The following is a 13,451-nucleotide window of genomic DNA, read 5'->3' as shown; positions in this document are numbered from 1 at the left end:
GTATCAAATGCCTTACTAAAGTCTAGGTATACCACATCCACAGCTTCACCCTTATCCACAAGGCTCGTTATCCTATCAAAGAAAGCTATCAGATTGGTTTGACATGATTTGTTCTTCACAAATCCATGCTGGCTGTTCCCTATCACCTTACCACCTTCCAAGTGTTTGCAGATGATTTCCTTAATTACTTGCTCCATTATCTTCCCTGGCACAGAACTTAAACTAACTGGTCTGTAGTTTCCTGGGTTGTTTTTATTTCCCTTTTTATAGATGGGCACTATATTTGCCCTTTTCCAGTCTTCTGGAATCTCTCCTGTCTCCCATGATTTTCCAAAGATAATAGCTAGAGGCTCAGATAACTCCTCTATTAGCTCCTTGAGTATTCTAGGATGCATTTCATCAGGCCCTGGTGACTTGCAGGCATCTAACTTTTCTAAGTGATTTTTAACTTGTTCTTTTTTTATTTTATCTGCTAAACCTACCCATTAGCATTCACTATGTTAGGCATTCCTTCAGACTTCTCGGTGAAGACCGAAACAAAGAAGTCATTAAGCATCTCCGCCATTTCCAAGTTTCCTGTTACTGTTTCTCCCTCTTCACTAAGCAGTGGGCCTACCCAGTCTTTGGTCTTCCTCTTGCTTCTAATGTATTGATAAAAAGTCTTCTTGTTTCCCTTTATTCCCGTAGCTAGTTTGAGCTCATTTTGTGCCTTTGCCTTTCTAATCTTGCCCCTGCATTCCTGTGTTGTTTGCCTATATTCATCCTTTGTAATCTGTCCCAGTTTCCATTTTTTATATGACTCCTTTTTATTTTTTAGATCATGCAAGATCTCATGGTTAAGTCAAGGTGGTCTTTTGCCACATTTTCTATCTTTCCTAACCAACGGAATAGCTTGCTTTTGGGCTCTTAATAGTGTCCCTTTGAAAAACAGCATGACCTTTTAGTGATACTTTTAACATACACATTAAAATATCTCAGCGTCTGGTTGAATGAGAAAAAAAATGTGTATAACTTTTTTCTTAATAGTGTCCCTTTGAAAAGGGGGAGGAGAAGATTTCTAAAAAGTGAGTTAGGTTTCTGGGAGGGAGTTGAGGGGGAAGGTTTGGCAGAGCTGAGGTGGGAGAATGGAAGGAATAGGGGTGGGAACGAGGGAACTGGTGAATGATGGTGAGTGTAGATGAGCCAGTGGTATACAGTAGGGAGCAGGAAGGCAAGAGTACAAGCAGTCCCACAGAGACAAATACTCCTTTCTCTGTGCCCTGCCCTGTACTGTAATGTGCCCTATGTTTTCATTCTGAAATGAGGCGGATGCAAAGTGGGGGAAGAGAGGGATCCTTTCTTTCTATCTTCCAATCAACCTCCCTCATCCTCCACCAAACCCCTCCTTGGGACATCCACCACCAGTGTCCTCGTTTGAAAATCTGGTCAACATGTCAGAGGAAGCGCCACCTGTTTTGGCCGCAACTGCTACCACAAAATACCAAGTATTTTGTTAAGATGAATATTGAAATAAATATTAAGTGCTCTGCTTTTGGTGTTCATGTATTTCCTACCCTTGTCTTCGCTGACTCCTGTTTACACCCAGCTGAGGTGCACAGTAGAGGAATGGAGATGAAGAGGTCGGAGTAAGGGAGACATTGGTGGGGAAAAAATCAAGATTTCAGAATTTGTTTTCATCCCTCATTGGAAAGAAATTGTGACCTTTCAAAAAATATTTGAGAGAAAGACCCACCCCAGAATAGCCAATAAGTCAGTGGTTGGGGTACTCACCCAGACCCAGGTTCAAGTCCACTCTGAGCCTGTGGGCTATTGTATGGTGGGAGGTCTCTCTCTTTCTGACCAGAAAATTCCATCCTAAACCTGAGAAACCTTCCCAACGAATCAATGTGTTCCGATGAAAAAAGATTTTGTTCAAAAATATTCCTGACCAGCTCCAGTGGCAGCTCTACCATCTTCTCTAATCTTTTTTTTTTTTAAAGAAAAGATATAACCAAAGACAAAACCCTTCAAAAGCTCATTGTGGGATCAAGTAGCCAGAGTATGCACCTGGTACTTGGTCCTGCTAGTGAAGGCAGGGGGCTGGACTCGATGACCTTTCAAGGTCCCTTCCAGTTCTAGGAGATAGGATATCTCCATTAGTTTATAATTTAATTTATTTATAATTTATATCATTTTTTCACAGCTGCTGTCAGGAAATACAGGTTGAAACGGATCCTGTAGCATACAACATACGGGGAGACTGCAGTGGTGCTCTGCATGGGCACATTAGTCCACCTGAGCATTGTATGTTGCAGGACTGGAGCCTTAACTATATAATTTTAAAAGAAAATTGGTGCATTTTTGGCACAGGTTCTCATAGAATGAGTTTGGCAGCCATGTTCTGATCACTTCGTGTCACTTTGGCAGTATTAAGGGAATGGCACTCCAGCAGATCTCCACATGGGAGTCCCTCTGACAGAGACTGGTTATTCTGGGTTGTGGCTGTGTTGTGTCACTGGAGCAGTAACAAAGTAGCCAGAATATAATATACCGATGATCCTTGGCTTTGAGATTTACTTTCCATTAATTATCTGCAAAATATTTGCCTAAAATGTGCATCCTAATGCTAGGAAATATGTTTGCTAATATGCTTCCTCAAAAGTGTGCAAATGCCATCAAAGTGAAGTTTTTGCACTGATCACTCAGCTCTAAGAAAAATGCTGCATAAGATGCATGAGAATTTTACTTTGATTTTTTTATAGCAAGATACCTACTGCTCTGCAGCTTTTATAAACGTTACTTGAAAAGAGTTGGCCATTGAAGAATATATTTTAATGTAAGTATTTGTATGGTGTTTGAAAATGTTTCTGCACCTCCAGTATATTAAATGCATCTCTCTATTCTGTACCCCTTTCTTATTACAGACATGTAACCATCGTTCTAACAGAGAGATAATCTGTTGCACAACTCCCTCGCTGAAATCCTTCAATCTGCAACTACCCTTTGCAACAAAAGTGTTTTTCATTTTTGATGGAGTAAGCAAACAATACTTCGATTTTGATTATGTGAATAATCCTGTATTTAAATCTTTTGAAAAGCCAGTGGTGATCTCAAGGGGCAATCAAAATATACTGGAAATTAAGGTAAGAAATGCTTAGATGTTTTTTTAAATCATTGGCTTTGATCTACTAGACTTTATGCAGATAAACTGAAACACTATTCAGTAAACAATATTATAAAATAATATTTCAGTTTATATCAGCAAATAGGTACTAAAACACAAACTATCTGTCATAACACTTATGTGTAATAGGGGGCTGATGTTTAATGAAGGTTTGAAGAAAAGATCTAAAGGATCTCTGCAGAAAAATGTTCTGCAGGGAATATCTTGAGAGCATTGTTCTCTACTTGTACCACATTCTTCTGAAGTCCCAGTTGTCATGAACTATAGATAAAGAGCTGATTTCAGATATACCAGGGGAACAGTTAGCACACTGGGTGGGAATGCAAAGGGGACTTTCCTGGTCCTCAAGGGAGCTAGGGGATAATTCAGCCCCAATGCAAGTTAGAGCAGCCTCAGGACTGTTCTAAATTGCACCAGCTTTTAACAGCCTGTTACAAGTTGTTATACCAGAATGGATAACCCAGATCATAGCATGCTCCAGCAATATCTCCTTCCCACCATGAGCCCCAGAATTCCCCAGAATACTTGGAGAATCTTCAGCTGCACACTTAAGAATTAGCAGGAGTAAGGATCTATCTCAGAATTTTAAATGGTTGGTCTGTAGACTCATCTATTCCTCCTCTATGGTTTTGTGTCCTTTCCACTGGAGGAAAATGGAACTGTCTTAGCAGCACTGGCATTCTAGATCTTGGATTCAGGAATTACTGTTTCTGCTTCATTGGAAGCAGTGATGATGGTAGAGGAGTTTGGTTAAGGACTGGTTTATTGGAGGGTGACCGCAATGACCCTTCAGCCCTGTTGGTTTACTTTGTAGTCATTGTGCCCTAGGCAGCTGCCTTCTGAAGCCTAATGCCTGGATGATTTCCTGGCAACCATTTAGAGAATGATGTTAGTCAAAGCTGGTCTCCTAGAATAAAGCATGAACAGACAGCAATTTAACATCTTCCTCCAAATAAAATTAGTTATAGTGGGATGTGTCCATTGAAACACTGAGGCGACTTTTAGAATTTATGTTCAGGAGCCAAAAGATCTTTATAAGCCATACTGGCAACACTTTCCCCTCACCCCTACACACAGACAAAATCACACACACGTAAGTTTACATGCCTCATGGTCTTATTTTGAGCAATAATTAAGCAACCACAGCATGAAATTAAATGGTAACTTGCTTCAGTGAGCAAACTGTTCTACCAAACCAAAGTTCTTTTATCTTTTTCTTAATTAGTTTTAGAAGGGGGGAGAGCTTTTATCACGAGTTTTTCAGTTGGACTAATCTAGTGTGACACATTTGGCTTTCAACAAATGACTGGATACTGACTGAAAGTTTCTTTCTGGTTTCCCTTGATGAACACAAGATGTTTTATAAGAAAATATTGCTCAGAAAAACTATATTTATTCAACTGCTTTATCTAGGACTTTGTCCATCTGGGCATTGTGTTCCTGAAGTGCCAGATGTTTTTTGTCTTCAGTGGAGGGCTTCCAAAACTCCATATTACACTCTGTGTCAAGGTCCCTCATCACAGCCATCTTCCTTTGCCAAGTATGTGACGCTCTTTGAAGTCTTATCAATGCTACTCATATGGGCTGGTCAGAGGGGTCATGGCAGAGTGACACGAGGCACTCTCTTGGTCAATTCCCACCCAATGAGCTGAGAACACTGCTTCTGAAATGCTCCCATCTCCTGCCAACTTGCAAAGCACACAAGTTAGGATAAATCTTATTGTCTGTCAAAGTAGAACAACCAAAAACTCGGTCTGGACAAGAAACTGTAATTACTTATTGCCTGCCAAAAGAAGTCAGTGACCCGTTCTTATGAACTTTAGGCCTGCTGACTGCCCAGTGCATCCTAGCTGTAAATGAAAAATGACCTCCTGTCCAAGTTTGCTTGTGAACACCACCAAACTGCAGAAGGAATGGATGGTTTGTCCACATGGCGGGCTCCTTTGTTGAATTCCTTCTAAGGCACCACTCAACCAATTGCCCCATACCATATTTACAGGCTAATTATACATGTTTTCGTCTTCCAACTTCCCAAATGCAATATCTGTCTGTTTATTCTTGGGTATTTCTGTCATCCATTATCATAGTACGTAACTGCAGTCCAGTGGCATTCACAAGGAAGCCATAGGAATAGACCAGTGTTTGCTTTAAGCCTCTGGTTGTACATGCCAGGCAAGCAGGGCAACAAGGAATTTTAACAGCCAATCAGATCAGGTCAGCAGCTTGTCCCAGCATGTAGGACGTGATAGGCAAATACATAGAAGTAGAAGAAACAGCTGAATCCGACTCAATAGCAGCTCTAGGTCCGAATTATCAGTGAGACACTTTAACTTGTCTTAGCTCTGCATGTGATCATTACTTAAGATTCTCTTGAAAATGCCCATCAGTGCTGTCCTGAGTCAGAGGCAAGCCGTTTAATTAAGTGCTGCTGCATCTGAGCCCCTACAAGATTGTGCACAAGTGCACTACAGTGTCTGGAGCAGCTGTTCTACAGGGGTCCTTCAGCTTAAAGAACTAGACAATTCAATTAACAGTGTAAATGGAACAGAGAACTGGGCCGAAGGTAGTTTTCATTGACTCCTGTTGTATCTCTGTAGGGCCAGTCCCCCAGATTCCAGAGTATAGTCTGAGTCCACTGCCCTCACCACCAACATGGATCCCTCTCATGCTCTTACTGCAGTTTTATATCAACTTCAATCCCCGTTTCCATTCAATCTCTAAACAGGGACTGAGCAACAGGCCCAAAGCTTTGCCTGATCAGAGCTCATACACACATACCAAACCAGAGACAGACTACAAGTATTACTTATATATAGCAGGTCTTGATTTTTAAACAGAACTCATTCTGGCCATGGAAAATATTGGGACCATCACAATTTCATGTCAAACAATCAAACTTGACAAGTCTGCTCTAGAAATCAAAGATGGAAGTGATCTATTAAGCCACCTTGTCCATTCCCAGTCCAGGGTAGGATGTTCCCTGTGGGGTAATCTTAAGTGTCACTGCCTCTTGGTGTGGTCTTTTTAGGGGTCTCAGCTTCTGGCTGACCCTTCTGAGCTTGCTCTCAATCAGGTCAGTTCCTGGATCCTCACATCCAATTAAGTTTATCAGCCCTTCAATTTTAGGGCTTGCAGTCTCCTTCAGTCTCCTGGCTGTTTTCTTGGAGGCAGCCTCGTGTAGGACTGTCACCCCTTTGCTACCCAAGGGTTTTCTGCCTCCCCTTCCCTTCTCTGTGCTCTCCCCTTTAGCAGATCTTGTTTTCTCTATTGGTTGTATCTGTGGGTGCCTGCCTCCAGGATTGGTAGTTCTCGTAGCTACGTGGGGGTGTGATCAAGCTGCTTGCTTGTAAACCAGAGAGACTCTCCTCCCCCCTCTGTCTATGCTTAGTATGGAGTTTGTAGACTCCATTACATTAAGAAACTTGTCCAGTCCATTTTTAAATGATTATTGATTGATCGCCTTCCATGTCCTTTAGCAGATTGTTACAGGCTTGAATCTCCCCATTAGGAATTATTCTGACATTAAGCCTGCATCTTCCATTCTTAAATTGTGTTCCATTATTCCTACTTATGATCTGTAGGACCACTCTAATCCTTCAGTGCTGTTCAACATGCTTCAGATACTCATTGTTGTGGGAGCAGATGGTATATAGAGTTGATCTGTGATGGCTACTCCAAGTAGTAACTAACTGCCCCATCTGGCTTGAGGGCGAACCAACTTTAAAAACCAGGGTGGGGATGGGTAACAGATTCTTTTTAAAAAACAAAAGAACTAACATGAAAGGGAATCTTATTCACCCACCCGGTAGTACTCAATAGGCACTCCCTTCTATCCCTAAAATATCTGACACATTCTGTGATCCTTAACTGAGCAGAATTCCCATTGAATAAGAGGCTTGAGTAAGGATCTTAGAATTTAGTCCTACAAAACTATCCTATACTTATTATGATCTGCTCTGCATGGGTACAGGGATCTGCTCCCATGGAACTCATTGCAGGGTCAGGGCTATGTGTTCTTCAGCACTCCTTTCTTAGGGAAAAATAATAATAATAATTAATAATAAATCCATAGCTAGCCAATGGTAAAGTGTGTTCTTATTAGTGTTACCCTCAACCTGCCTGCCCCACTTCCCTCCGATTGTTTGTTAAAAGTACTCTGCATTTTGTCTCAAATTAGATTGAAAGGTCTTCATGGCAGGAGCTGTATCTTCTTAAATATTGTATTCTGCCCAGCACCAAGGGGACACTAATCCTAGACAGGGTATTTGTCTGGTTTTAAGCTGGACAGCCCTGTTTTTAAATGGTTTGTCCCTGTCGGTACAGAGACAAAACCGGCCGTGGTTATGTCTGTTACCATCGATGGGGGAATATGACAGGACGGAGTCCCGATCCTGTCTCTTTTCTAGCCACAAACCACTCAGAGACTTTCTTCTGGTCAAACACCTTTGCAATTTATTTAGTGTTCTCCCCACCACCCTAACAAATTTACACAGCGCTGTATTTACAATAACATACACTCCTTAGCTCCTTAGAAGGTATCTTCCACCTGAGAGATCTCTCTTGGCTCTGATTCTGAAAAGGCTACCAGTCTTTCTTCCCCCGTGGGCACTTCCTTCCTGTGCCCTTCTACCTTCTGGGCTAAATAGCCTTGCAACTCTCTCCTGCCCATCCCCAATCTATCAACTAGGCACAGCTTTGCCCCTCAGGTTCATTCCGGGGCAATTTAATTGGTGATACAGCAGTACAGCTGCTGTTGCCCAGCACACTATCACAGTGACACCATTTTGAAGAGCGCACTGCTCTCCCCCCCCCCCCCCCATCGTGACTTCGTACACACTGTGTGTGCAAGGTCACACTGGCAGGGTGTAGTCTCACAGCCAGGGGCAAGTCCAGGCTATTTCCAGAAGTACCTGAATGTCCAGTATTCTGAGGATGCATGAGTGGCCACCTTCCTTAATCCTAAACAGGGCCTTTGGGCACTAACACGATACAAGTAGCAATAATAATAATGATTCACCTTAGTCTGGGATGTAGTCAAGGGCATTTTTCCTAGGTAAGGAGTGCAGAATGGGGTCCTTTTAATGCTATCATTGTTACTGGTTAATGCTCATCTTTGGTTTGTAGAACAATTTATCCAATTTACTGGGGTGACCATATTTCCCAAAGAGAAAATGGGATACCCCGAGAGGCTGGCCCGTGCCCTCTCCCACCCTGCATGGAGCTGGCCCAAGCCCCCTTTCCCCTGCACGGTGCTGGCCTGAGCCACCTGGCATCACTGCTCGCCCAAGTCCTGCCACCTGGGGCTGACAGCCTGAGCCCTGGTACCTGGTGTTGCTACACACCTCCCTGACTGTTCCTCTGCACTCTCCCAAGGGAGGTGTGCCCTGCTTTTTTGGCAAAACTGGGCATTTGTCCCATTTGCTCTTGCCAACTGATCATCAATAAATGCCTAGTTTTGCCAAAAAAAGTCAGGACATCCGGGATAGGACTTAAAAAGGGGACTGTCCCAGCCAAAATAAGATGGTCCTACAATTTGCCCAATTCTATGAGAGCAATTTGCTGTCAAGTTTCACTCCCTTTGTAAATATAATGTATTTCCCCATGCCATTTACAAAACAAAATGTTTGAGATGCCTACAATGTAGTGGATAACAGAATGCCAGTTTTGTATAAACAGGGCTATATAATGCTTCCTTTCTCATGTGAATTATGCAAAAATGTGAGAGAGTAAAAAAACCCAGCAGAATATGTTCCTTGGATGTTTACATTTTTAGAAATCATGCGGGTTGCATGAGTGTAACTGAGAACAGAGTTTGGCCTTAAACATTTTACTTCCCTTTTTGTTTTTCTGCATAACTGCCATTTACATTAACAGAAATTAAACATGTGCATTGGCTGGGCAATAGAAGACTAATTGTGTAGTCTTTTGTTTGATTTCCTAATTGTTGCTTTTGCTACCTTAAAATAATATTTTCTGAGTCAGTAGTAGAGCATCTCCTTAAGAATTATATTAAATGATTGTTAATATAATATTTTTTAATTTTTTTTCTAGGGAAATTACATTGATTCAGATGCTATTAAAGGCGAAGTGCTAAAAGTTGGAAATAGAAGTTGTGAGAACATCCGCCTACAGTCTGAATCAGTTTTCTGTATGGTTCCCAGAGATCTGCTGAAATCCCACAGTGAGCTAAATATAGAGGTGGGATACCCTCACTCCATATATGATGTAGCTAATAATGATGCCACTGGAATTATGGTGCCTGCAAACTTAAAATGCAACTCTAATCCTCATGTTGGTAGTGGTTTCAGTTCATGAACTTTCCCTTTTGTGTGTGTGTGTGTGTGTGTGTGTGTGTCTTATTATTTCTAAGTTCCAGCTTTCTTCAGAAAAATGTGAATTCTTTTACGTGAAACATTATATTAGGTGTTGTACAGACAAACAACAAAAGATGGTCCCTGCCCCCAAAGAGTTTACAATCAAATTGTAAGACAAGAGACAACAGGTGGATGTGGACAGATAGACAGGGAAGCATGTGGAAATATTGAGGCAATAGTTTTGGTCCTGTTCCTGCAGGCCTTCCTTGGAGTCAATGGGATCAGGCACTTTGTGCAGATATTTAGGACAAGTACTTGAATCCAAGTCCTACATCCTTTTGTGTAGAAAAAGCATGAAATAACCTGTTCTTCACATACACAATTTGGTTTTATTAGTTTGATAAAATGCAGATATTTAGGCAGGGCCAGCTCTAACTTTTTTGCCATCCCAGGCAAAAAAGAAGAGCGCCGCCCCGCCGTAACATCCCCCCCAGTGCCACGCCGAGTCGCCGAAACCCGCCCCCCCCAGTGCCGCGTGGGGCCGCCCAAACCCCTCCTCGCCCAGTGCCGGGCCGGGCCGCCCAAATCCCCAGAGCGCCGGGCCGCCGAAACCTCCGCCCCCGCGAGCGCCGGGCCGGGGCCGCCGAAACTCCTGCCTCCCCGTGAGTGCCGCACTGGGCCGCCAAAACCCCAGGAGCACCGGGCCAGCCCAGGCCGCCCAAACCCCCGCCCCGAGCGTTGCACCGGGCCAGACCGCCCAAACCCCCGGAGCGCCGCGCCGGGCTGGGCCGGCCAAAGCCCCTGAGTGCTGCACCGCACCAGCGAAGCCCCCCACAACCCCCAGCGCCGCACCGCCGAAACACCCCCGCGCTGCCCGGCCGAAACAAAAACAAAAAAACGGGGTTTTTACCCCTCGAGTGCCCCCCGCCACCCCAACATTGGCTGCCCCTTTTGAGGTGCTGCCCCAAGCACGTGCTTGGTCGGCTGGTGCCTAGAGCCGGCCCTGTATTTAGGACAAGTACTTGAATCCAAGTCCTTCACCCTCTATGAACCAAAACTTGGTCCCCCTGAGTTACTGAGGGTGTTGCCATTGATTTAAATAAGGCCAGAATTTGACCCTGTGTTGATTCATATGGCATTACAAGCATCTTTCAAAATTGTTGAGAAAATTGTTGAGAAAAGACAAAAATCACAGAAGTGAGAGCCGTGGGGAGAAGTGGGGCCAGGGCTGGGAGCTGGGCCGTGGTCAGGGGCCGAGGCCAGGGCCAGGCAACGGTCAAGGCCAGGAACCAAAGCCATGGCCTCAGCTGGGGGAGGGGCTGGAGCCGAAGTGGAGCTGGGCGGCTCCCTCCCCACCTCCCGTGGGGGCTGGCCCGAGCCCTGTCACACCCCTCTTAACATTTCTACATGCCCCCCAGTGGGTGCGCCCTGCAGCTCGGGGACCACTGATTTAGATGGTAAGCTCCTTGGGGTAAGGACAGTTTGTTTGTCATGTGTTTGTACAACACCTATCACAGTGTGGTACTGGTCCATGACTGTGCCTCTTAGGCTCTACCTGAATACAAATAAAATAATTATAAGAGAAAATTTCTGTTAAAAGCACAGGCGCTAATTCTTGGCTATAGAGCTGACAAACTATGAAATCAAATGTTCTCCTTATGCTTTCCCTTTGGCAAATACATTTTCATAGAAGATTGAAAATGCCATGTCACTCATATTTAATCTATGTATATATGATATTAAATGCACAGACACTTTTACATTTATGTCGCTGGTTATGTAACTTATTTAATCAGTTCTATTATGTCATATTTCCTTAATCCGTTGACTCCTAACAACCACGGGTGTGGCACATTCTACATGTGGAAGCAAAGAGTTCAGTAGTGAAGGGGTTAATCATGTTGTCTACTTGTTTACTGGCAAAAAGTCTTGGAAATTGTCTGCCCAGCAAAGAAGAAATTTTGTACTTCTGATGGACAAATCCTTCATTACAGTAGTCAAAGGACTGACTTCCACACAAGAAAGACGAAGGATTGCCAATGCATTCCAGTTGACTGAGATAGTGCCATGTGTCCGAAAATAATTTTGCCCTGGTAGCTGGTCAGTGTGTGTTTCCTTGTTTTTTTAAAACTTGTTGACTAGCTAAAAATTGGCAAGGATAGAATCACATGACCGTGGGAAATATACTACAGAACCTGCAGCATATTTCAGCCAGACGGACATGTACTAGGGCTGTTTTAAAATCAAATACAGTGCTTTTTTCTATAAACCCCCACTTTTCCAGTGCAATTTGAGTAAAAGGTGATTAACACAAGGTGGCAGTTTAGATTGTAAGCACTTCAGAGCTGGGACTGTCATCTTTGTTCTGTGTTTGTGTAGTGCCTATCACCATGGGCGGCAGGTATTGTAGGCCAGCAGAGGCTAAGTCTCCCCTAACCTAGGCCTGTGGCTCCACCTACATTCTGCCCTGAGGCCCCGCCCTCAATTCCCCTCTCCCCTGAAACCAGCGGCAGCTCTGCTGTGGCCAGTGGCCCGGGGCAACTCAGTCCAGCCAGCAGCCTGGTGCTCAGGCCTGCCGGCAGTTCGATGCTTGGGCCCACTGGCATGGCTGAGACAGGTGGGCCAGGGCTCCTCCAGCCACGGGGCGGGGGTGGGGCTCCTCCAGCTGTAGGGGGGGCAGCTCAGGACTCCAGCTGGCGAGGACAGGGCCTTGGACAGAAGGGGCGGGGCTGGGGGCTAGCCTCCCCAAAGGGGAGGTTCACCTGCCACCTATGCCTATCACAAAGGGGTTCTGGTCCAGGCCTGCGGCTCCTATGTGCTACATAATGCAAAGAACAAAGTAATTGTCTGTGTGTGCAAATGCTGGGTTTCATGTGTACAATATAATTTTGTGGGTGTGATGGCTACTTGGCTTCTTGAAAGGATGTGATGAACCGCAGAGGACCATTTCCACCAGTGCAAATTAATTACTCCAAACTTCTCTCCATGGTGGAGCCTTTCAGGCCAGGATTTAGCCTATAATGGGTATTTCAGAATCACTATTTCAGTGCTAATATGAATTATATATTTTTGGTGGATTTTTTATTTTAAATCTTCAATATCTTTTTCTTTATTTCTGTTAGTGGAAGCAAGAAGTTTCATCAACGCTTATTGGGAAAGTGCTGATTGTGCAAGATCAGAATTTCACAGGACTGATTGCTGGAGTTGTCTCAACATCAGTGTTATTTTTATTGTTGTTGGGGTTTTTTCTATGGATGAAGAAGAAAAAACAAATTAAAGGTGCATCATTGCTAACTTCATGAAGTAATGTAAAAAATATGTGGGTTCTTTTAAAGCTTAAACTATTTTATGCACTGCCTACATGTAATGTAATATCCTTCTCATATACCCTGCCAGTAGAAATTGCAAAATATAGGTCCAGTCTTCAGTTGCATTTCAGCTCCTTTTTGGTGCCAGGGCTGTGTGAAGGGCCAGAAAGCAGATCTGGCCAGCTGAGAATTCCCCTGAGGTTGAGCTCTCAAGTGGGGTAAACCCTAGCCAGTCCTCTCCCCCAGTCAGTCTTGGCCTAAGGGGCGGGAAGAGGGCATGGTTGGAGTGAACTGTACTTCATCTATACTCAACTGTTGTGGGGTCCCTTACAGCCAGGGACTACAGCCAGCTGGTATAAATTAAAGCAGCCCCCAGGCTGCTCTAACTTTTATTGAGGCTCAGGACAGCACATTTCCCTGAATTTCCCTGGTGGCCCCCCTTCTCAGTACAGCCAAAAATCTAGCCCCTATACGCAGGGGCGGCTCTAGACACCAGCAAAGCAAGCACATGCTTGGGGCAGCCCATTTGCAGAGGCGGCAGGGATCCAGCATGGGAGCTGAGAACCAACAGGGGGCCCTGGGAGCTGTAGTTCCTTGGTTAGCTCCCTGCCTATAGAGCCAGCCCTGGAGCAGGGAAAGAACTACATTTCCCAGCATTCCCTTGGC

General features: G+C 44.2%; 1 protein-coding gene across 1 annotated transcript in view; it reads left to right on the top strand.

Annotated features, from left to right (window-relative positions):
• MET (MET proto-oncogene, receptor tyrosine kinase) overlaps positions 1 to 13,451 on the top strand; it is a gene marked incomplete in the record, with an annotated part of 60,741 nt that overhangs the window by 26,833 nt on the left and 20,457 nt on the right. Inside the window, 3 exon segments of the mRNA XM_034768909.1 lie at positions 2,904 to 3,122; positions 9,215 to 9,361; positions 12,600 to 12,756. Of these exon segments, the coding sequence (XP_034624800.1) occupies positions 2,904 to 3,122; positions 9,215 to 9,361; positions 12,600 to 12,756 (523 nt within the window).

Source organism: Trachemys scripta, chromosome 1, assembly GCF_013100865.1.
Source record: "Trachemys scripta elegans isolate TJP31775 chromosome 1, CAS_Tse_1.0, whole genome shotgun sequence".
NCBI classification, from domain to species: Eukaryota; Metazoa; Chordata; order Testudines; family Emydidae; genus Trachemys; species Trachemys scripta.
The sequence above is the reverse complement of the archived record's forward strand: the minus strand, read 5'-3'. Positions and strand labels throughout refer to the sequence as shown.